Below are 25,443 nucleotides of genomic sequence, written 5' to 3'. Positions count from 1 at the left end.
TCATTCTGATTAAAAATCTGCAAAATAGCCAAAGGGTCACTCACAATAAGCATTTATTTCATATGAATTGTCCTCGTTTCTCTTGTACCCCATCATTTAAATTGGCCTATTTAGCGAATATGCTTCTGTTTTTGCAGGAAGTGACGAGAAAGGTTTGAAGTGAGCACAAATGGAGAAAACAGGAAACCACATGCAAGATCACCAAGTCCAACTCAGAATCGCTGATCTTTCCCTAAATGTTACTGAATTAATCTAGTCCGTTGCTACGTGATACATCGCTTGTTTTGGCGATGATTTTCTCGCTCTCGCTCTCAGCACTTATCTTCACATATATGCAAACCGATCACAGAGCCACCAGCAGGTATTTGCCTTCATTTATGTGTATGACAAGTCAGGGAGGTGCTGCGTGCCAACAGTAAAGGGCAAAAAGATTAGAGAAAGAAAGGGATGCCAGATCCCATATTTTCAAATTAACTTCAGAACATGTTCATAAGTGTCAAAAAGCATTTATAGTGTATTAATAAAATGAATGTTTTATTAAACTGACTTACTGCATTTATACGCTTGACAGGATGTTATAATATATTTTTGTACACGCATATGCAAACATGTGCATGTGTGTAAGCAAGTTTAATGACACCATAAAACTAAAATGTGCTGGCACTTTATTCATACAGTACATAGAGCTGGCACTGGTACAGTCTATTCTTAAGTTTTTCAATGTAAAGTGTCATATGAAAACAAAGCCAACCTTTATAGTGGTTTCATGTTCCATCATGGAGACAGTGAGCTGATAGATACTGCAGTGATGAGACTTTATAAATTTTCTATAAATCAGAAAGTCATATACAAGTATAGCTTAAGTAATGTAATTAAACAACTAATGTTAAATTAAAGGTTCTGTTGTATAGAATAAGAACATAGGATGTTTGTAATGAAGTGAACAGATGTACAGTGCTGTCATAACCCAGAAACAAAGAGGCTATGCAATAGTCAAACAATTACGAGAAATTGTCACATGTTGGCAAAGAGGCGTAAACTAAATAAGAATTACTTGCTAAATGTAAAGCTGGCTGTGGTCAAACACTAATCAATCCAGGAAGCGAAAAAACACTTGCACCAGCTGTTATCTTTAAGCAGTGCAGCTTGTGTATGGTATTTAGGGTAGTTCTCTTATAAATGCTGGAATACATATTGAAATTGCTGTGCACAATTTCTCTCCGTCTCTCCATAAAAAGCCAGCCTGATTTAGCCATTGATCCATGTTTCATTGCACACAGTCGATTTAGTTGTCATGGGACTGTCCTTTATTACACTAATAAGTCAGGCCAGAGTGGTTCGGCAGAGACTGCAGGTTAGCAAACACACTGATTCCAACTGTTTTAAGTCATTTTGGAGAAAATATATGCACACTTTACTCTTTAACTTAAGAATAATTCATAGTGTAACATTTCAATATGCATATGTGGTTTTCCCAATTATACATTTTACAAATGTAGTCCTCTTCCTACTTATATACTCTTACACAAACTTTAACAAGAATTCAGTATCATCTCTGAGTAATATTTCAAGTCAAAGTATTTTTATCCAGGCCAATCTAAGCATGAAATTTCGTAGTACATGTTGTATACACAATGTAGCAAGACCCCTGGAAGGCAGCAGACAGAGTTATAGCCATTGTGACTGCAACAAGGCCAATCAATTTAATCCCCAGTCCAATAGATAATAATGAATCACAGTACACTGACCTAAAATGACCCTCCTGTTCAATTAGCCAACCATCCAATCAACTCTCCTACTATTGACTGCTCAGATAGAGCTCTGTTTTGTCAAGCACATAGATGGATGGACAAATAAAAGCTCTAGTTCCTTAACAAAGAACAAACCAAATAGAAAAATATACAGATTGATAAGTTCAACAAATATTTGTCATTTCTTGGTGAGTTCGAAAAAAGAGAGAAAGTCTAAGCAGATATCATCCTTATTCCTACTCACTCAATCAATACTGTTTTTTTATGCTTCTGCTATCTTACTAAATTGATTATGCTGCTCCTCACACACAATAAAACAGATCATTGGAATGGAACGGAGCAAAAATAAAAACCTACAGTATTGTGTCAATACAAGTCTGATGGTGTTAATGATGAGGTTTCTTACTACAAATATGTTACTGCACTATTGCTATAACTGATAATATATTATTACTATAGAACTATAAGGTAATGCACTATATAAGCAAAATTACTGGGAAGCCTGATTTTCTCAGCCATATGTGGTTCTTCTTCAAACAGTTATCACAAAGCTGGAGGCTCACAATTGTTTGGGAAGTCTTTGGATGAGGTAACATCAACTTTTCCTTAATTTAAACTATAGAGACCCAAACCTTTTCCTTTTCCAGCATGAAAGCATTAAAGCATGAAAGCTCATATATATATATATATATATATATATATATATATATATATATATATATATATATATATATATATATATATATATATATATAATTATAAATTATAAATTATAATTAATTATATAAATATGTACATATAAAATGTATAGTTAAGTTTGGATGTCAATATAATTATATTTATAATTAATTATAATTAAATATATTGTAATTAATATAACATTTTATTCCAGTTGCCAATTAGTGAATTTTTTAGTATTTAAGAATACAGGTTTATTTTATGTTTATGGATTCTTTAAACGTATGTATAGTTACATATAGTGTTGTGAAACATTTGCAAAAATTCATCATGTCTTCAATTACATATTATATAGAATATATGTAATGACTTCTGACACTGGAGACTTATATATATATATATATATATATATATATATATATATATATATGAGAAGTCTCCAGTGTCAGAAGTCATTACATTAATTTACAGCCTACAAAACTGACACTGGAGACTACTTCTAGAAATGTTACTTACATGTATCCTTACTGAAAACTTCCATAGACCACACTACACATTATCTTCAAATACATCATTCAAATAAACCTTAAATTTGAATTACAGCTAGCTCTGAGATGCTAATATTGGTCAATGTCTTCAGATTGATCAGAATCAAAAACATTTGTATTTATATTTGTTTTACATGATATCTGGGCAAGGCTTTTGCTAGCATGTAACCCCATAACCCTGAAGTTACAGTAAAAAGTCTCGGTCTTGCACAATTCACAAAACACTTGTGTGACTGTGGCAAGCCTATGAAATACTCTGATATCCATGAAATATCCTGCAAAAATTCCTCATGAGTACATGATGCCAGACTTCAACAGCACGAATAGCTAATCAACTTTCACTGCACTGCATTTGAAAGTGGGGTGCCACTTGAAAAATGCAACAATCTTTGCATCACACAGGGCAACATCATCCTTTCACCCGCAGACACCAATGAGCGATGCCCACCAAGATCTGAAAGAATTATATTGGTCCAGTTCATGGTTACAGAAAAAGCAAGAAAGAAGAGTAAATTAGTGGAGCTGAGTGGCGTTAAATAATACACTGTCAGAGCTGGCTTTTGCGAAGCCGCCATGGAGTCTCTTCAAGTTTCACAAAGATCAAATGTTATTATTCAAATATGACACTGAATATGAAACTCTTGAGCATAACGAGCCTTTTCCCTCCTATTAGTTCTACACCTTGCTTTACGACTCCGGATTGTGATGACATTTGTGACAGCGGGACTGTATCATCACATATAAATCACGTGCTCATATTCTACTTTGCATATATCGAGAGGCGATATAGCAGCATTAACAGCTGCAAAGACATTGTATTTTGTCCTATTCTTCATATCATGATTTTATCACTCACTCTGTCATGCTCTGTGTGGAGGAAGGCGACATATGTCAGTGTGATTTTTCTATTACAGTCTTGAACGCACAGATGAGGCCTGATGTACAGCCAGCCTCCACATTTCTATCCTTCACCTCACTGATCGAAAGAAAGGGAAAGAGAGAGGGAGAGAGAGAGATACTTTTTGACATGTGAATAGAAACAATTTTTACTTTTATATTGACAAACTGACATGCACTGACAATAAAAAAAGGTTGCCTGGGAGACAGACATGAGTGAACTACAAGCTGTGTAAATGTGTGTGTTTAACTGGACATAAAGAGGTCTATAACAAATGACTACATACAGTACATACCCAGAGGCAACTTCATATACACAATAGCTATTGTGCTTTAAAAAGCATCACAAAGGAGCTTTACATAATGCAAAATATTAAAACAACAGTGGGAGTGTAATAACTTTAACAGGTACACACGTATACCTGCAGACTCACGTATTTATCCAATCAGCCTATGTGGAAGGAGCGTGTCATAAAAAATCCGAGAGCCGAGAGCTTTGCATATTGTACGTGTCAAACATCAGAATTGGGAAAAATTCAGGGGGATTTTTTTTTTGAGTATGTCATGGTTGTTGGTGCTGATCATTGGTGATGATGAGCTGGTTTGAGTACAAGATACTAGATTCATATTAACAATAACAATATAATTATTTATTATACAGGTATTATTCAATGAATGAATATTAAAGTGCCCAGTGAGAGTCTATTCCTAGTATAAACAACAAAATTAAAATAAAATTTGAAATGCCTGGAAGATGCTTAAGCCGTTATATAATACATTAAGATTAAATTAATATTTAAAAATGTGGAAAATCATATAGTTCATTTAGTCTAAACAATAAGAAAAAGGATGTGCGATTGTGTGGTGTATGACATTTGAGTTTGTATGTGTGCATGTGTTACAACCTGGTAAAGGCAAACCGTATGTATAACTGAATGTAACTGCCTGCTTTTTTACTAACTGTTACAGGAAGAGAGCAATAAAGAAAAAAGCATGACAGCAAAACTCAATCAGACTGAAACCAAGGAAAGACAGAACATATCTTAGTGGCAGAATAAGTGTTGTTTCTTCCCAAGAGACACAGATGAATTCAGACTGTCACAATAGACCCTTGTATTGTTGTTATATACTGCCTGCAATTAAATCTCTACAGTTTATCTTAAACAAATTGTGCTCTTAGATTATAATTTACAGAAAGCAACTTCATGTCACAAATCGAGCCTTGCTTTTTCATGAAACTGCTTTAATTTTATAAAAATCTATAAAATGTTGTATTTATAGTGTCTTTAATCATATGAGACACTGTCACAAAATGTCTTTACAGTGGGCTGGATGTAGATTTAGATCCCTAATGAGCAAGCCGGAGACAGCAGAGACAAAAAAAAACTCTTTTGTCTCAAAGGACTCCTGGTAAACCTGGGAGGGGTAACAATACAGCATACCGTATTGTTCGATCTTGATTTTGTACATCTGTTTTTCAAACAATACTGTCACAGCACATAATAAGCTATTCTTTTCTTCATAAAATGTGCAGTCTGTGTCCAGTGAAAAAGGGCGTTTCAGGCAAAAGTCTTTTATTAGCTGTGCAAGCAAAATGTTTCTTTCACATGATTCATATCCTACAGCTACATAATCACTTTGCTTGCACAGATGATGAAAGGCTTTTGTCCAAAATGCCCTGGTTCTCTTAAAATAGTGTGTAATACACTGATTCTTTTTGTGAATAATTTACAATTATTATTACGGTTGAGCAACAAAGGAAAACTTTTTGTCATGTGTTATGGCCTTCAAGATATGTTTTACATACAATTAGACAGAACTGTAAACCAGCTCTGAAAACCCAATTTTATGGTTTGACCTGCCAATTCTAATAGACATAACAAACATTTTTTGAATTGTACATGTATTAATCCAGTGCTGAGAACCCCAAATATAAACCAGATTTGTAACTGTTTGGGATAAGAGCATCTACACCTCAAAATAGTTTTTTTGTAGAAACACCAGAAACATTATATTGCAGGTTAAAGGGCAAAAGATAAAAGCAGACAGTTTGTAAGCAGGTTTTTTCCATCACTACTAAGATCATTGGGGTTGTGGGATAAAACCTACTGAGTTGTAATTGTGAAACAACGACAACCACATCCTTTTTCCACATCATTACGTCAAAAATGTCCAAAACCGTGTACAGTAATGTGGTATTTGACCATGTCTGCTATTTATTGCTATTGTATATACGTAAATGCAGAGGAATCTAAAAGAAAGCATATTCACACTGCATTTATTTACTTACAACAGGTCTTTTTCAAAAAAAAGCTTGCATGTAGCACAGAAAGAAATAGTATAACATGAATGTGTATACTTTCAGAATATGCCTAGTCAAACTATTTTTCAATAAAACGAGTAGCATTTAATTTTATAAAATCTATAAAATGTTGTATTTATAGTGTCTTTAATCATATGAGACACTGTCACAAAATGTCTTTACAGTGGGCTGGATGTAGATTTAGATCCCTAATGAGCAAGCCGGAGACAGCAGAGACAAAAAAAAACTCTTTTGTCTCAAAGGACTCCTGGTAAACCTGGGAGGGGTAACAATACAGCATACCGTATTGTTCGATCTTGATTTTGTACATCTGTTTTTCAAACAATACTGTCACAGCACATAATAAGCTATTCTTTTCTTCATAAAATGTGCAGTCTGTGTCCAGTGAAAAAGGGCGTTTCAGGCAAAAGTCTTTTATTAGCTGTGCAAGCAAAATGTTTCTTTCACATGATTCATATCCTACAGCTACATAATCACTTTGCTTGCACAGATGATGAAAGGCTTTTGTCCAAAATGCCCTGGTTCTCTTAAAATAGTGTGTAATACACTGATTCTTTTTGTGAATAATTTACAATTATTATTACGGTTGAGCAACAAAGGAAAACTTTTTGTCATGTGTTATGGCCTTCAAGATATGTTTTACATACAATTAGACAGAACTGTAAACCAGCTCTGAAAACCCAATTTTATGGTTTGACCTGCCAATTCTAATAGACATAACAAACATTTTTTGAATTGTACATGTATTAATCCAGTGCTGAGAACCCCAAATATAAACCAGATTTGTAACTGTTTGGGATAAGAGCATCTACACCTCCAAAATAGTTTTTTTTTTGTAGAAACACCAGAAACATTATATTGCAGGTTAAAGGGCAAAAGATAAAAGCAGACAGTTTGTAAGCAGGTTTTTTCCATCACTACTAAGATCATTGGGGTTGTGGGATAAAACCTACTGAGTTGTAATTGTGAAACAACGACAACCACATCCTTTTTCCACATCATTACGTCAAAAATGTCCAAAACCGTGTACAGTAATGTGGTATTTGACCATGTCTGCTATTTATTGCTATTGTATATACGTAAATGCAGAGGAATCTAAAAGAAAGCATATTCACACTGCATTTATTTACTTACAACAGGTCTTTTTCAAAAAAAAGCTTGCATGTAGCACAGAAAGAAATAGTATAACATGAATGTGTATACTTTCAGAATATGCCTAGTCAAACTATTTTTCAATAAAACGAGTAGCATTTAATTTTTTTTTAATCTTATTTTAAAGTTTTTTAATGCTAATCTATTTTATATAATACAAAGGTAAGGTCAGTGCTAGCATGTAATCCCATAACCCCAAAGTTACAATAAAAGGTCAAAGTCTTGCAAACTCTGTAACCCAGTTGTGTGACAGGATTTGGAATAGAAAATTGTGAAAACAATGAATTGTTAGTTACCACTTTCTATCGACTGCATTGGAAACTAATCCTGAGCTGATATTTATTTTATCTTTATAATGTCATGCTGGTCCAGTACATTCCTGTTGAGCTCTGATTTATTTCTGTGGCCTTTAACGCATAAAATACACACTGTCAATGAGCAAAAGGGTGCTAGACTCTACAGTTCCTTGTGGCATGGATAGTACAGATAGTACAGATAGTACAGATAGTACTCCTTTACACAGATGCACATATTGTAGCTTTTAAGCTTTACTTTACAAGGTGATTATGAATTTACACAATATGTCATATATATGATAATAAATATATGTTAAAGGTAAAAAAACATGTCTTGAGGGCAATGAGAAGACAAGGTACAGTTTGGTATCCTTTGTTTCCAACAGTGAAAAGTATAATATTTTGGGAGTCTCAACAGTCTTGTTAAAAACTTCTTCCAGCATGATATTGTAAGTAGTTTAATTGTTAGACTCATTATTAGATTATACTAATTATAAAATACAATCCGAGGTGAAACACTGTACTTGAAATTTGCGCAGGTTGCCAAAGTGGCGTGCGCATGCGCAATAACCGTCAGACGCGCGCTGAACAATAAAAACGTCAAAGAGAAATCATCTTTCATTTCAACAGAGTTTAAGAGCCAGAAAAACTGCGTTTATGAATATTTTATATGAGCCTATTGTGATCTGCAGGGGGAAAATAAGTTAAAAAATATACAGCTACCTGTAGAGACTGGAAATAAAAAACACTGAAAACTGTAATCTGTCGTTTGCTGTACACTGAAATTAACTCTACACTATAAATCATGAGTCTGATGAACTGTACATTTAGATTCTATATATAATCCATATCATTTATTCAAAAAGTTCCCCAAATAAAATCTAATCGTTCCAATTATTCTGTCAAATATTTAATATCCAATTCAATATATACCGCATGCTCTCTGTGCAGGATGTACATACATTAGATTTTTAAAAAAGAAGAAGAAATAAGTACAATATGATAAACGATCAGAAAACAAATAAAGAGGCAAAAGTGTAGAAATGTTTTTGCAACTATAAACAAATTCTCACCTTTTGCAGGTGCATTCACGATTTGTAATCCAAAGAGCCTAAAAACAGCCGAGCATCTTCTCATCAACTCAAACTCCACTCCAGCGTTTACTCTCTGCCCCGAGCGGGAGCGTCGCGTTGCCCTGATCACGTGACCAGACTCTGAGCTACTGTCAATGGCGTTCCAATGAACTGCCTCCTACCTTCACTTGAGCACTACATAGGGAGTGAGAGCAATCGAGCGTTTTTTGAAGATCGTTTTATATATTTAAAATGTATAAATATGCTAAAAAAAAAATAAAAAAAATATATATATTTTATAGACAGAGATTTTATAAGTATATTCATATATATATATATATATATATATATATATATATATATATATATATATATATATATATATATATATATTCATATACTTCATTGAAAGTTTTTAATGTCTAATTAACACTGACATGGACAAATATGGATGTTTATTAAATATTAATGTGTTTAAAATCTGTAAATCATCAGGACACCAGAACTTTTGCTATGTTTCCACACGGATGGTTTTAATTGCCGGATTTGTGCATCATGCAGATTTTGGTGCTTGATTTGAGACTTGGAAATTCAGTAGAACAAATGTTTAGTGATTAAAAATAATTTTTTGGTGGAGTTTTGTTTATATCTCAGTAAAGAAAGGACATTGTGAATAAATGTGTGTTGCGTTTAAGGCTGTAAGTTTACCTCTTTTATATTTATGTATGTAGATTTTTAATAAAAAGGATCACAGAAATAATCACTGCGTTAATCTAGCGTTAATAAAATTAGTGCCATCAAAATGAATTTGCGTTAATGCGTTATTGACATAACATTTTGACATAAAATTAAAAAAAAATTATAATAATAAAATAAATATATATATATATATATATATATATATATATATATATATATATATATATATATATATAATGTAAAAATTTGAAAATTTTAAATCATATCGTGGTAGAATATAACAATTCTAGTTTAATATTATATATAAAATAAATGTTCATATTTATAACAATCTGTCTTCTAAAGTTGCTCAACACTGCCCCGCAATGGTGAAAAAGCAGGAAGTGCAATGCTTTTTTACGACACTTTGCGCTATTTATGGGAAATGTAGTTTCAACTGATTCCGTATGCGTGTCCGTATACACAGAGCTCCTGGTCCATAAAAAACTACAGTTTGCCGTGTTGCAGTTATCCAGTGTCAAGTTGCATCAGATTCTGAATCTATGAAAGCCGGTTGAGTTGAATTGTTTATGTTTCTGGCACAACTCATCAGAGATATCGGGTTGTAGAGTCGTTTCTGTAGGCTGTCGGCGGAGGAAACTAGAAGCAGAGTTCAGATGAAGCTGTTTGTGAGTGAAGGCAACCCGCAGTGTGTGAAAGTGCTAGCAGCGCTCGAGCACACTGGAGTGAAATGTGACTTGCAGCTTCTCGGCCACGAGGGTAAGAAAGTCTGTTCATCTTACTTTGTCAGATTTACTTGGAAGCGGTGAAAGGACACTCAGTGTGTCTAAAGTGTTTACTCTGAAAATGATTTCTGCAAGCTTAATATTAGATCTAAAAATATCAGGACTTTATCTGAAAGTAAGCAGGGCAGTGTGTCCAGTGTGTGTGAGAGAGAGAGTGACAGCTGTATTTAGATTAATTACCATCAGGGAAAACTCATCAATAAATACATGAATAATGAGTGATATAAGGTCTGATCATGGTGATGACGTCATTTGCCCTGAACTGTAGTCGTGATGATGAAATCCATGGAAAATGAAATCTGGAGATGTCTGTCCTTTTAAATGCAGCCGCTTTAAGAATGATAATTCAACCCAGTCCAGTTTTTAACAAAAGCTTTTAACAACGGATATTGTCCTAAAACAGCTTTAGATAGATAGATAGATAGATAGATAGATAGATAGATAGATAGATAGATAGATAGGTTATAATTTATAAATGTATGTTAAAGCTTATAAGTTTATTGACAGTTTCTTTCTGTTGTTCATCTTTGTTTCACTTAATGGTAGTATAGTGTTAGACATATTTTAGACACTGAGAAACCTTCCATTTCTTTTCCTTAAACAAATAGAGTTTACTTAATAGTAATGGATTTCTGTGGGGTGTCGCCTGTGTTCAGTTTGAGTGACAGTTGCCGCATCCACTTTGATAAAAGGCTTCATTACTTTCTTCACAGCTATTGGATGAAAGTCAGATTTGGTCACCGCCCCCATTCAGAATCTAACTTCTGTCACGCATCTGAACTTTTCTGTCAGTTTCAGTTTATAATTTGGTGAAATGTTATTGCAGAAACATGAGGAAAAACATTTACTAAATGTAAAACCAAATTGAAGGACAGTGGACTAGCATGCTGTGCTTTATAACACAAAGCAGGGTGTCTGCGCAGGCTAGTTGGAAAGGTGAAAGAGACATTATTGTGTCTTTCATGAAAAGTTTGGGTCTTTGTGCTGTGACAAATCTGAAATAAACACCACCAGCATTGCTTTCTGAGGGAGGAGGCGTTCTGTGCCTAGTGTGAGAGCAGAATAAGATAACAGCACAACACCCTGAAATCCACTCAGCTGCTTGTTGCTATGCAGTTTTACTAAATCTTTTTTTTTTTTCTCTCTTTCTTTTTAAACGAATGGGAAGGTTGGTCAGGTACTGACGATGCTCGACATTTCACACAAGTACAATGTAATATTAATATCATTATACATTGTGTTATTGTCCTGCCTTTATTTAATGCTTTTAATGTAGCTGTTCATGCTACTCTCTGTTGAGGGTACTTATACTTATCAATGAATAATACTTACTAGAGGATAATAATGATGATAATAATTATGATGATAATAATTCATATTATAATAATAGCTAGAATTTTCCTAAATGTGTCATGCATTCCCATCAAACTCTTAAAACTCTTAAAACCTTTAAACTATATTCAGCAATCTCCGCACAGCTCGTCTGTTTTTAACGTTATCTCCTGATTGAACTGAAACTGAATTTTCAGATCTTGACTTGAAATGTTCAAGATTTCGATCTCCAACTGTCAAAACTTTTACACAACTCGAAGCCTCAATTTAGTCTCTTTCACCATACCTGTAACAAAGACTCTGACTTCATCTCTCTCTATCAGTGCCAAATGCACACACATTCATCCCTCTATAAAACTCATGTCACTATTTCTTTCTTTTAACACTCTCCAAGCTCATGAAACAGTTTAAAACTTTTAGACCAAATAGTTTGTTGGTTGATGTCTTACTGTGATATGTTACTCTGTTATAAGATTTGGTGCAGACCTGACCAGCCACTTCAGCAATGATTCATATCAGTGATGAGGATCATCAGGTTTTACTGCTTGTGTGCTCAAAAAACAACAACAACTGTTTTTCCCAGTCACTGTTTTATAACAATGTTCAACGATAATAAGGAGAAATATCCACTGCAGGATTACCAAAAAAGCCAAAAGCTTGACATGTATCTCCAGAATGAATGGGAGCTAACTGGTTATACACTGGTATGACACTGGTTATACTTAACTGGTTATACACTGACTGGTCATTTCATCAGGTCCAACTAGGAGGCTGTACAGATGTGTTTTAGTAAATTTAGACCTACAAAATTGACCTGTACACAATGTCACATTCACCGGTTTAAGTATATGTAAAATGTATCTATTATTTACCTACATAAATATTTGCACAAATTTATCATAAAAAAAGTTAGGTCCCCTGGTGGTCTAGTGGTTAAGATGCAGCGCTCCCATCGCTGCGACCCGGGTTCGATTCCCGGTCAGGGAACCATCCCCAGCCACTCTCAGTGCCGGTCCCAAGCCCGGATAATTTGGGGAGGGTTGCGTTAGGAAGGGCATCCAGCGTAAAACATGTGCCAAATCAAACGTGCGGAGGATCCGCTGTGGCGACCCCTAACGGGAGAAGCCGAAAGAAAGTTTATCATAAAAAAGTTAAATATGGTAATACAGTATATGTATTTCTTTAAATGTATTGCATCGTGTACTGTGCATGTACTGTATTGCCCCTCTCACACACACTATAAGGAAGTCGTAGGACAGTGGTTAAAACTATGGGCTTCTGATCGTGAGTTTGTGAGTTCAAATCCCAGCACCACCAGGCTGCCAGTCTGGGCCCCTTGACAAGCACCATAACCCTCAACTTCTCAGTTGTATAAATTAGATCATTATTGCTCTGAATAGGGGGCCAAATGTTGTATGTGTGTGTGTGTGTGTGTGTGTGTGTGTGTGTGTGTGTGTGTGTGTGTGTGTGTTTGGGGGGGCATACAATATTGATACTTTATAAAACATACTGTTATAGTGTATGTGTATTATTTTACTTTTTGTGTATTAAATATAGGGCCTACAGATATTTTGCACATTCGTGGATTTTAGCGGTGCAGAGTGGAAAAAAAAATAACTTTAGATGAGACTGTATTGTGAGTGAAAGTTTGTAAGGTTTGTAGCTGATTGTATCCGTGTGCGTTTTCAGAAAAGGTGGTGTCCTTCCTAAGTCGCCCGGTCCTGCCTGCTGTGCTGTTACCCAGCGGCCAGCAGCTTTTCAGTGCGAATGCCATCTGCCAGTGAGTATTTCCTAATACAGCTCTAATTTCTGCCTTGTTGATTTTTTTGCTGAAGCTTTAATGTCTGTATGTCCACAGATATCTGTTCGAGGTTGGTGGGAAAGAGATCACTGATACTAGCAGGCAGTTATTGGAATGGGAAGCGACTGAATTGCAGGTCAGGATCTGATGCCATAAAGCAATCTCTGTATTGCCTTTATTTGTTTGTTTGTTTGTTTATTGTATAACATAAATATACACTATATGAACAAATGTTTGTGGACACCTGACCTTATGTCCTTTTTGAACACCCCATTCCACATTCAGTCCCTATTTGCTCCACTCTGAGAAGATGTTCCACTAGATTTTGGAGTGTGGTTGTGGAGATTTGTGCTCATTCAGCTACAAAGACATTACTAAAGGCAGGTACTGATGAAGAGTGAGGAGGACTGAAGTGCCTTCAACATTTCAGTTCATTTCGAAGGTGTTTATTAGGGTTGAGGCCACTCAAGAGCTTCCACTCCAACCCATGTAAATCACATCTTCATTGAGCTGGATTTGTGCACAGGGGCATTGTCATGCTGGAACAGGTTCGGGTTTCTTAGTTAAAGTGAAGGGAAAATGTGACGCTGCTGCATTTAAAGACATCATATACAATTGTGTGCTTCCAACTTTGTGTAAAAAGTTTGGAGAAAAAACACATTTGACTGGAAAGGTCAGTCCTAATACTTTTATCCGTCCTTTCAGAAACTTTCCTGATAAATGGTCACACAGCTTTTCCAGGGGTTTTGCATGAAAGTTAATGAACAAAAACACACCCGCTAAACAGTTCCATCTTTATTACTAGTCACAAAGCAACTTTACAGGAATTTTGCGCTAAAGTTAAAGTATTTTCTCTAATCTCTGAGACGGCATAAGATATAACCCACAGGAGGAAATGGATTAGAGAACCAGAGGGAAACTTCATTCTTTTTCTGCTTGTTGCCGGTGATATTAGGACACGAAGCTTGTAATGATTTCCAGTGTAGTCCCTGAGTCATACAGATGAACGGCCAAATATATGAACTCTGTGGAAAATATATGGGGAATTGTCTATAAAAATATTGAGTCCTTGGTCGTTTCTGAAATTCAGTTTCGCTTGATTGATGCTACAGTCATAAAACTCCTGTAAACACTATACACTTTTTACATTTTGTTTTTAGGGTCACCTTAATTAGAATAGACATTGGGCTAAACATTTAATATGAGTACTTTTGGCTTTTCCCCTCAGAAAAAGCATTGGCTGGAGCACTTGTGCTGTTTTTTTTTTTTGTCCACCTTTTGTTTAAAAAGTAGAAATCATTCTTTTTCGAATTTGTAAGGAGTCTTGTGCGACTAAAAAAACCACCGGCGTTGCTTTTTGATGATGCCGTGATGCCGTTGTGCTCGCTTCACATAGGATTACACGCAACACATGAGCTGTGGGTTGAGATGAAAAATGGCGAGTGTGAAAGCAGACTAAGAAAGACCGAAATCCAGTCCACGGCTTTGCTGCTAAGCAGTTCCACTTTTCACATGTAACAACACAGTGTGCACCGAATCTTTTTACAAATCAAAAAGTTGGGTATTGTTTTTTATTTTATTTTTTTTGAAATACTGACAATGGGCAACATTTTACACAGAAAACCTACGGTACATTGTGATTTATTTTCAGAATGAAAAGTCTTGGTCAGAGAATTGACACGATTAATGCTTTATCCATTATACATAAGAAAAGTGCTATGCGTTGAGTGTAAAGGAATAAATGGCACTGATTTACCCTGATATTTATTCTACATATTCTTTTGATTATAAAAACAAAATCTAAAACTTTGGAGAATTATATTGGAGATTGTTGTGTGATGGTAAATGGTGTGTGTCTGTGTATATTTGTGTAGCCCGTGCTGCTTCAGGCACTTCATGTGGCAGTGCTCCAGGGGAAGAGCAGTGAGGCCGGCACACTGCTGAAGGTGACTCTGAGCTGGCTGGAGCAGTTTCTCAGTGGAAAATCCACACAGTTCCTAACTGCAGTAAGTAAATTAACCCTAACCTAGCAGAGCTCTGCACATCACACTTAGGATCAATTCGAGCTAGGCTCGGATCCTATTGCAAATATTTTGTTAACTTTCAGACACATTTCTGTGCTTCAGTTACTGCTGAAGGACTTTGTCCTCCCTCCCATGTTCTATGTGAATAATCATTCGCAAGGTTCAAAAAAATTGACCGTAACCTTTCCGATGTGAAAAAGTTCTGTCATCACAATGAATTGCAATTACTTATTGCTTTATTAAAGGGTTTATTACATTGCAGAGTTTAAGGAGTATACAAAGGTACGTATTTGTTAGTAAGAGAATTTAAAGGCAAGCATTGCACATATGCAAGAATAGACGTGCGTGCATATCTACGGCAACTACCGAAAATCGACGAGTTGTAGAGGGGAGGAGTGTTTGCACATTTAACATTGACCCTGACATCCCATAATTAGAATTCAAACCTCTTTGGTCGTCTCCTTGCGTCAATCGATAATTACCCCCATATTTTATCTACGCAATCTATTTCTTGTTTGTTTTCAGGAGACAGTGGAAGTGGCGGACATTGTCTTGTGGTCAGCATTGTACCCCATTCTGTCTGACTCTGATCTGAATGCAGGTGAGAGAAGCAGCTGGTAGCTATTCATGTGTGCTTCAGTCTGTATTTATCTCTTTGGCGTAATCATTTTTTAAATTTGTTTTCAGGTGAGCTGCATTTGGTTCGAGGTTGGTTTAAGCGTGTAAGCCAGCTCCCCGCATGCACCAAAGCAGTGCAGGCGATTCTGCCAGGCAAAGCGCTTAGTGCTCTGAAGAATTTCCTTCAAAAGCAGCCAGCTTTACACACACAGCGAAGGGAAAACCTACCCAGTGAGGTACACAGTCTTCCTTGACTGGGTTCAGAAAAGAGACACCGTAAAAAAAAAAAATGCGACCCTGATTGCGAGCATGTTGTCTTTCAGACCGAAGAGGCTGAGCATGTGATGACCGAAGAGGAGATTGAGGTAGCTGGTCAGACCTTTAGCGGAGGCCTGGCAGAGAGCCGTGTTACCGTAGAAAGGAAACACCCTGTGTAAGATAATAATCCTCTCCAACACACACACGCTGTAGAAGATTCAATTATTGAGTAATTTAATAATATGTAAAAAGGTGTAATGAGTTTACAGTGTTGCAGGAAAATAATTTTCAGATCTCACACTTTTATCCCCCCAACACTCTTGTATCTTGCAGCAGTAATCACATGATCACCTTAGAAACAAACATTTATGGGGTTAAAAAGATGAGTTTCTTTATTACAACATACTTCATACAATACAACATACTGTAACTCTTCAGATTCAAACCCTGTGTTCAAGAGCTGTACGTACAGGCAGCTCCTGAATTACTGACACTTTTTTTTAAATGACAACACATTTTATTTTTAGTTTATTGTCAGTGTGAGATTAAGCTAATAAACAGAAATCTATGGTATGGTCAGTATGTCAGTGTTTCTGGGGTTGATTGAAGCTGGCCAACATTGTGAACAATTTTCAGGTTTATCATTTTTATTTGTGCAAAAGGAATAACATTGTCTTATTACTTGAATGACAGCAAATTTACCCAACATCATAATGACATATTTCTCATTGCATTTTTATTGCTATTATCATTATTATTATTTGTAGTAGTAGTGGTAGTAGAATACAGTTACATTTTATTTGTTTAGCCCTTTTAATATTCAACATATATGTCAGAAAGAGAAAGAGAAATATCTCAATTGAGGATATATATTTAATTAATAAATACATAATAAATACAATAAATGTAACGCTATTTATTTGTCTATAGTAAGCAAACCAGAGGTGATTGTAGTCCTATGCCACTGTAGCAAAAGTAAACTGTATTGCAGAATTTAAAGGACAAAGAAAAGGATAAAACCATTGCAAGATTATTAAGCAAATTTCTTTTTTATTATTATTATTATTATTATTATAATTATTATCATTATTTTATTTTTACTAATTTCAAGGATTAAGTATCTCACTCTCCTGGTGGGTCCTTTTGCTTCTGTTGTACTTTTATTTCGAGAAAGGCAATGAAATCATAATTATAAATTATAAAGTTATATAAAAAATAATAGGAAATTGTAAATAAATATCTTTATTAAAAGGTATTTTCGCTAAAAGTCCTCCGCATGTATCACTTGTATAATAACGTGTCATAACTTAGTCATTACCCAAGTACACGTTTTGATTGCTGTCATACGTCATTCACATTCGTGCGGAGCTCGCGTATTTTTGCGACTCTGTTCTCATTAACGTCGCTGTATGTGTAGGAGTGTTGTTTATAATGCGATGTTTGTATGCTGATTTATTCAGATTACCCAAGGAAGGGAAGCGTAATGTGCTGGTCACCAGTGCACTGCCGTATGTCAACAACGTGCCTCACCTCGGCAACATTATCGGTTGCGTGCTCAGCGCTGATGTATTCTCCAGGTAACACGGAGCCCTGCTCTGCAATAGTTGTTTTGTTTACCCTCATTATGAAGCACTAATGGGAAAACTACAGTAGGCAGATCAGATTTTCTTTTTTGTGTATGTGTGGGTTTTTTTTTTTTTTTTTTTTTTGTAGATATTTGCTCTTTTTGGCTTTGTATCAAAATGCTTCAAGCTAAATTGTGAAAAAGATTGTAATACAAAAAATGTAATTGCATCCAAGTGTAGAGCCTGTTCCTTATTTACTATTTAGAATTGATTGTTTTGCACACAAGTAAAACATTTTTATTTTTTATTACTATTACATGCTTTTTTTTTTTTTTTTTTTTTTTTTTTTACTGTTTAATTGTGAATTTAATACTTCAATAAACATTGATGTCTCTGTGTCTCACATTGTGTCTCTGGCTGTAGATATGGCCGTTTGCGTGGCTGGAACTTGCTGTATGTGTGCGGGACAGATGAGTACGGCACTGCAACAGAGAACAAGGCTCTCGAGGAAGGTCTAACACCTCAACAAATATGCGACAAATACTTTGCCATCCACGATGCCATCTACAAGTGGTTCCAGATCGACTTTGACTATTTTGGCCGCACCACAACTCAACAACAGACAGAGTATGATTCTGAAACGTGCATGTGTGGTAGAAAGGGTTTTAAAAACTGGGGAATTAAAAAGTGTGTATTTGGGGTATTGTTGATGTTGCATGAGCAGGAATTTAAAAGGATTCAGTAACAGGCTTTGCTTGATTCGGAGCTCTCACTAGTATATCTCACCCTTCCTAACAAGTATATATTGAAGATCTAACTTACTTTAACCCGACTTGGTTAAAACTGAATTGACACTAAGCAAAAAGAGAATTTAAAGTTAATCTCTCAATAGTAATTCATAGGAAAATTTGGTTTTCCACCGATTTTCTTCATTGCATAGATAGATAGATAGATAGATAGCTAGCTAGCTAGCTAGATAGATAGATAGATAGATAGATAGATAGATAGATAGATAGATAGATAGATAGATAGATAGATAGATAGATAGATAGACAAATAGATAGAAAGAAAAGAAAGAAAGAACTTTGTCATTGCATTGTACAGGTACAAAATGCAGTTTGGCATCTACCAGAAGTGCAAAAGAACCAATCGTGCAAATAATGCAGATAAATATGTAGCATATTTACAGCATGTGATATATATATATATATATATATATATATATATATATATATATATATATATATATATATATATATATATATATATATATGTAAGCATATGTACAGTGAATAAATATAAAGGCTAAAGCAGTGCAGAGATGTGTGGCCATCGTTAAGAAGTACAGATAAATGTTCTAAGGCTGTGGCATTGAATAAGAAATGTGCAGAAGTGAAAGTATAAATAAAGTATAAATTAATTATAATCAATTAGCTTCTTTCTCTCAGGATTTCACAGAACATCTTCTTCCGTTTGCTCGAGCGGGGCTTTCTGCAAGAGGACACGGTGGAGCAGCTGCGCTGTGAGCACTGCCAGCGCTTCCTTGCGGACCGCTTTGTTGAGGGTGTGTGTCCTCACTGCAAATACCCCGAAGCCAGAGGGGACCAGTGTGACAAATGCGGCCGACTCATTAATGCGGTGGAGCTGAAGGTACAAATCTAAACTTGTCCTGTTACTCAGATTCAATTAGACTGCATATTATTGAAGCATCAGTAAATTAGAAAGGCCTTCCACTTCATAATAAATAAACATTTTTTGTCAAAGTTTTTAACTAGGACTTGAACCTTAGAGAAGTTACTTTTTTACGACTTTTCCCCAGGATCCTCTGTGTAAGGTGTGCGGAAAGACTCCTGTGATTCGCACGTCTAAGCATCTGTTTCTCAACCTGCCCAAGGTAACCACTATGTATTTACTATTAAAATAAAACATGCGCATGTATTCCGTACACTAACATTGTCTGTGTGCATTTACTAGCTGGAAGGCGAGTTAGAGAAATGGCTGGAGCAGTCTTTCAGTACTGGTGACTGGACAGCGAATGCTAAGCAAATCACACGCTCATGGTTAAGGGATGGTCTGAAGCCACGCTGCATCACACGAGACCTGAAGTGGGGGACACCTGTACCACTCGAAGAATATAGGGACAAGGTACGGAAATTGCTTTTACACACTAAATGGTTGGATTTTATTTTGGAGTTTCCAGACACCTAAATCACCTGCTGTTCTCTTTCTTTCTCTCTCTCTCTCTTGGTTTTTTATTTAAAGGTGTTTTATGTCTGGTTTGATGCCCCCATCGGCTACCTCTCCATTACAGCCAACTACACCAGTGATTGGGAGAAGTGGTGGAAGAACCCACAACAGGTGCCAAATCTGATTACCACTTTCTGCGTTGTGTACATAACATCCCTAATGTAGTGGCAATGTACAACCTGTATACACAGAAAAGCATTTTACAGTAAAAGTAAAAGTAGAATTTGCTCATATCAATTCATTGTAGAGCTAAAGTGTTTTTATTATTATTAATGTTTTCATTTTCCTCACGACTGGCAGAATTACGGTATAGTAAGACTAGTTTTGTGATGTTAGTGATGTTTTAAAAACATGGATTTCAATCATTTAAGACCCTTCTGAGAACATATATTACTTAATACACTCTTCACTTTGATAAAATATATATTATATTTTATTATATTATATTATATTATATTATATTATATCATATTATATTATATTATATTATATTATATTATATCTGATTAATTATTTTTGGTCATGCCATTATTTAAGATGGTCAGGTTGATTATATTAATTACAATGTTTGGCATAAGCTAATAAGTAAATGTCTTATTGAAAAATAATTGTGCTCGTCTCTCCTCATTGTCCTGCAGGTGGAGCTGTACAACTTCATGGCAAAAGACAACGTTCCATTCCACAGCGTAGTTTTCCCCTGCTCTCTGCTCGGAGCACAGGACAACTACACTCTCGTCAACAATCTCATCGCTACAGGTGATGCACAGCAACATCCCTGAAAACCGTTTCGCAGATTTTATTCTAATAAACAGAAGTCAGGTGAAAACTGGACTTATAATAAAGCTATAAGCCATGATAGGATGTGCATTACAGCGATTTTATCACGTGTTATAGTGTACTTAGACGTGACATGAAGCATCGGAGTAAAAATGATATTCCCAAATGGAAATTAATTTTCGTGTAGTCTGTTCAGAGTAAAAAGTCAATATTATAAAGACAGGGACATTAATGTCTTTCAAATCTGGTGCATTAATAACGAATTCAAGTATTTAGGTTTTTGTAACATTTTAAACACTCAGATTTTAAATCTCTGTTTTAAGACAATAGATTTGGCTGGAATTATGAAATATTGAAATCACTATCATGGTTATATTGTTCAGTAAGTAAAGCAGCACAGCTTTAAAGGTTTGAGTTTGTAAAATATTCATTATTTGAATTTGTTGTTTATTGACAACCAGAATATTTGAACTATGAGGACACAAAGTTCTCTAAGAGCCGTGGTGTGGGAGTGTTTGGAGACATGGCTAAAGACACAGGCATTCCATCCGACGTTTGGCGTTTCTACCTCACCTACGTGAGACCCGAGGGCCAGGACTCGTCTTTCTCCTGGGCCGACCTGGCACTGAAGAACAATTCCGAACTGCTCAATAACCTGGGCAATTTTATCAACAGGTAAATAAACCCCCTCAACATTCTCACTGCATTTGCACGTATCGTGCGGCCTGTTTGTACATTTCTTTAAGTAGACGTTCGTCTACGCTGATAAACATTTAGATGATCACGTTACACACTCTGCAGCACGGCCCAGTAATCACACAGGATCTGCTGTTCACCTGCTCTGTTTTCTCGTCTCTGCCTTTCTTTGTCTCTGACTTTTAGGGCGGGCATGTTTGTGAGTAAGTTCTTTAATGGCTGTGTGCCGGAGATCGTTCTGCAGGATGAAGACAAGCGTATCATTGCTCAGGTGGCCTGGGAGCTCAAGCAGTACATCCAGTTGCTGGACAAAGTCAGGTCAGAAATGTTTTTAGTGTTAAGTTTCTTTTGTTGTTCGCTTAGAATTATTTCTTTATCGTTTTCATACGTTTTATATGACGTTTATTTTAAAATACCGAAGACTTCTTCTTATGGTTGCAGAACACTGCATGCCAGTACCTATTTAACTACACAATTTAAAGGACAAAATGTCCGCATTTAAACAAACCGAAAAGCATTTATTTCTCACATTTTGACTCATGTTAAATCATGTAAATTGTAAGTATTTTATATTTAGATTAAAAAATTATAATTGAATAGCTCGAATTAATAAATTTTTCGGGTTGCCTTTCCAAAAGAAATAACACATGAGGATAAATTGTGCACATGGACTGTGCATGACGGCCAATATTTCGTTACAAGATGTATATTTTTTATGTTTTAGTTGCTACTGGCAAAATCCTGGTTAAATTTCATGCTCTCTGAACAGGAGCTTGTTTTCATGTGCATTGATGTAATACAATTTTTCACATCGCATCAAATGTACACATTTTTAGATTTTTACTTATTTTATTATTTATATGATAAATGTATTTAGTAGGAAAAAAAAATATTGCACATAATTATACAAATAAAACCCTTTTGCATTTATTTATAGTTAATTGCACCAGTTCAGGTATAATACAGAGGCAGTAAAAAAAAAAAAAAAAAAAAAAAAAAATAGGCAACTTGTGGTTTTCTGGTAAAATAACTACAAAATGTTGAAATTATATACACACATACACAAACATATAATGAAGTTTAAATAATTATATTTAAATGCATGTCTGGTTATTTATTTCATTAATTGTTTTATTGATCGATTGGTCAGGATTCGTGATGCCCTGAAATGCGTTCTGAACGTCTCTCGTCATGGCAACCAGTATATTCAGATAAATGAACCCTGGAAGAAGATCAAAGGAGGAGATGAGGACAGGCAAGTAAATGTGAATAAGCGTCAGTGCGACTATAGTCTGGGTCACACGGTGATTGAAAATGCATGGTTTCATCTTACAATTAACACACACTTTAAAAATCTGAGGGTGTTCACTAAACATTTTAAGCAACTCTGCCAATTAAAATAAAATTTAATGGCAGATTCTGTAACATCATATTTTGAGAACAAAATAGCTTTTAGATGGTAACGTGTGTGTGCGTGTGTGTGTGTGTATGTATGTTCTGTAGGAAACGTGCAGGCACTGTAACTAGTGTGTCGGTGAATGTGGCGTGTCTCTTGTCGGCCATGTTGGAGCCGTACATGCCCACAGTCAGTCAGACCATCCGTACCCAGCTGCAAGCTCCAGATAATTGTGCCAGTGCCATGCTGGGTGCTGAGGGATATTTCCTCCGCAGCCTCCCAACCGGCCACCGGATCGGAACGGTAATTGTCCCCTAATAAAAGTGTAACTACTGTAGCTTTGTTGTATCAAAACCGGTTAGTTAGTGATGAAATCCTTATTAAATTTTGTTGTTGTTGTTATTACTATTAATGAATGTAATTCTTTATTTTATTTTATTTCCGCCCGATTAGGTCAGTCCTTTGTTCCAGAAGCTGGATTCTGAGCAAATTGAGATACTGAGGAAGAAATTTGGAGGACAACAGGTTTGTAAATAAGTGCCAGAGATTTTTTATTAAAATTTGATGAAAAGCAAATGATTTAGATTCATGGCTTTTCTTTTGAGGTCAGACATGATTAATGGTCCGGGTTGATGAAGCATGACACAGTGACCGGTTCATAAGTTGGATGAGGTGTCTGGATATTACATCATTCCAGAGTGAAATAACAAGCTCCAATCACACCTGTTGCAACATCATTCGAAATGCGAGATGGGGGCGATATTTTAAGCCCCATTCAGGAATTGCTGCTTTATCAAGAAAGCCTTCAAACAGGATAGAATACGCACAATATTTACTTTTACCCCCTCGCCGTGTTGAACAATTCAGGGCTAGACCTCGAGCGGCCACGTTCCAGCCAGAGCTAACGTAGTCTTTGTCCTGTCTTCCTCTTCTTACTTGAATTTTATTTTCAGCCAGAGGAGGAGACCCCCTACGGCAAAGGTAGATCTAAGTAAAACCGCTGCATGCTTTTGTGCCCCCTGCACTGCCACCTCCACCGATGCCTTAAGTATGAAATGGATCTAGCACCCCCAGATCAAAGCACGCTGCTTCCAATCACTGTGGCATTTTCCTTTTTTTTTTTTGCCTAATAGTCATGCTTGTGCTTAAAGAAAAGTTAATCGGAAAGATGTTTTTCTTAAACAAATGGCCGTCTGTGCAGAGTGGCTTTTCTCATTAGAATAAAAGGGTGGAATACACTTCACTGCACCAGTGAGCAATATGCCTGCATGTTTGTGTATTTCTTTTTGTTTTATTTACTAATTGTTTGGATTTGTAAAATGATTGTGTTTCCTCGAATTCATATAATTATCAATGATTAGAATCGATCCAATTCAATTAGTTAAACAGCAATAATTGTGAAAGGATTCGTTTTAAACACTCGCATAAACCTCCACATTAACAAATTTATTACGCGTGACAAAAATCCAGTCCACAGTGGCCTATATGACTTCATTTTAATGTTTGTCGCCGAATTTATATGTCAGGATTAATTCCCCCAGAGACCTGACCATGAGTAATTATCAGTATTTATCAGCAATTGCATTTATATTAATTAATGCGATAACGTTCGCCTGGGTTGCGGAGTATTAATTTTTTTTTTTTATATGTGACGTGACACCTAATGCCTTAAATATGGTTTTATATTTTGCCATTTGTGTTCACAACAAATGCTTTTAAATGAATTTTTTTTATTTTGAAAGTGTGCTTAAGTCACTTTTCTCGTGCAGGGTCCAAGTAAAAAGAGCAGCACAACGGAGACCAAACCTCCTACTGCCGCAGAACATATTGCAAATGTAAGTACAGCCTGAGAAAGCGTACAGTAACAGCTGGCAGATGCTAATCATTGTCTTTACAATGGGTGTATTCAGTTTGTACAAGTAATCAACCTTCTCACAATGTATTAGTAATACGCAATGCTTAAGAATTAACTACATGGTTTGGCACGGTGGCATAGATTTTCCTCAATTGTATTATTTAAATTTGTTTAAAAATGTGTGTGTGTGTGTGTGTGTGTGTGTATATATATATATATATATATATATCATCTTAAATTTATTATATTTCTAACCAGTCATATGTTTCTTCCCCCTCAGCAAAGAAAGAAGTGATGAGACAAGAGGAAGCGTGAGTAGGAGTAAAGATGCCATCGTTTGGCTTTACCAGAAGAAGATACATAGTACAGGGAATTTTTCTTCTCTTTTAAAGGAATCGTTGTGAATGAAAATATATCCGTAACCAACTTGACATGGCTGCTGGCAAGACAGACATGTTGAACATAAATTGCAAATACCATACAATAATAAACACGCTTTAATGTGGCAAGATAACACTTTGTCTGTAGAGCAATTATTTCATCATCCAGTAGAAAGGCTTATAGCGTTTGGTCTTTTTTAAAAAGCAGTAAAGAATATGCAATTGTTCCCCGCGTCCCCCCCCCACATGGTTCACATTCCTTGCATTACTAAATAGGCACCCATCATTTAAT

General features: G+C 35.7%; 2 protein-coding genes and 1 non-coding gene across 4 annotated transcripts in view; 2 read left to right on the top strand and 1 right to left on the bottom strand.

Annotated features, from left to right (window-relative positions):
- The window catches only part of arhgap9 (Rho GTPase activating protein 9), a 48,658-nt gene extending 39,824 nt beyond the window's left edge, over positions 1-8,834 (bottom strand). Inside the window, exon 1 of the mRNA XM_046849690.1 lies at positions 8,719-8,834. The gene's annotated coding sequence lies outside the window, so the exon portion shown is untranslated. The remainder of the gene's footprint in view (positions 1-8,718) is intronic.
- Positions 8,835-9,916: 1,082 nt separating this feature from the next.
- On the top strand, positions 9,917-25,285 carry mars1 (methionyl-tRNA synthetase 1). 2 transcript variants are annotated; one of them, XM_046849971.1, is made up of 22 exons: positions 9,917-10,176; positions 13,224-13,314; positions 13,393-13,471; positions 15,210-15,341; positions 15,885-15,960; positions 16,047-16,213; positions 16,301-16,410; positions 17,696-17,812; positions 18,224-18,427; positions 19,249-19,450; positions 19,620-19,694; positions 19,775-19,945; positions 20,063-20,158; positions 20,686-20,803; positions 21,286-21,499; positions 21,707-21,838; positions 22,671-22,775; positions 23,024-23,219; positions 23,370-23,441; positions 23,870-23,897; positions 24,686-24,751; positions 25,052-25,285. In XM_046849971.1, exons 1-21 carry the CDS (start codon positions 10,074-10,076, stop codon positions 24,694-24,696), a joined length of 2,499 nt encoding a protein of 832 aa, XP_046705927.1. In that variant the 5' UTR covers positions 9,917-10,073; the 3' UTR covers positions 24,697-24,751; positions 25,052-25,285. The 2 variants fall into 2 exon arrangements, with proteins under 2 accessions (XP_046705927.1, XP_046705922.1); XM_046849966.1 differs by lacking the exon at positions 23,870-23,897.
- Positions 12,449-12,521, top strand: trnag-ccc. The gene has a single exon. It is a non-coding gene; the product is annotated as a tRNA-Gly (tRNA).
- Positions 25,286-25,443: the final 158 nt, after the last annotated feature.

This window comes from Silurus meridionalis, chromosome 1 (assembly GCF_014805685.1).
Source record: "Silurus meridionalis isolate SWU-2019-XX chromosome 1, ASM1480568v1, whole genome shotgun sequence".
In the NCBI taxonomy this organism is placed as follows: domain Eukaryota; kingdom Metazoa; phylum Chordata; class Actinopteri; order Siluriformes; family Siluridae; genus Silurus; species Silurus meridionalis.
The sequence above is the reverse complement of the archived record's forward strand: the minus strand, read 5'-3'. Positions and strand labels throughout refer to the sequence as shown.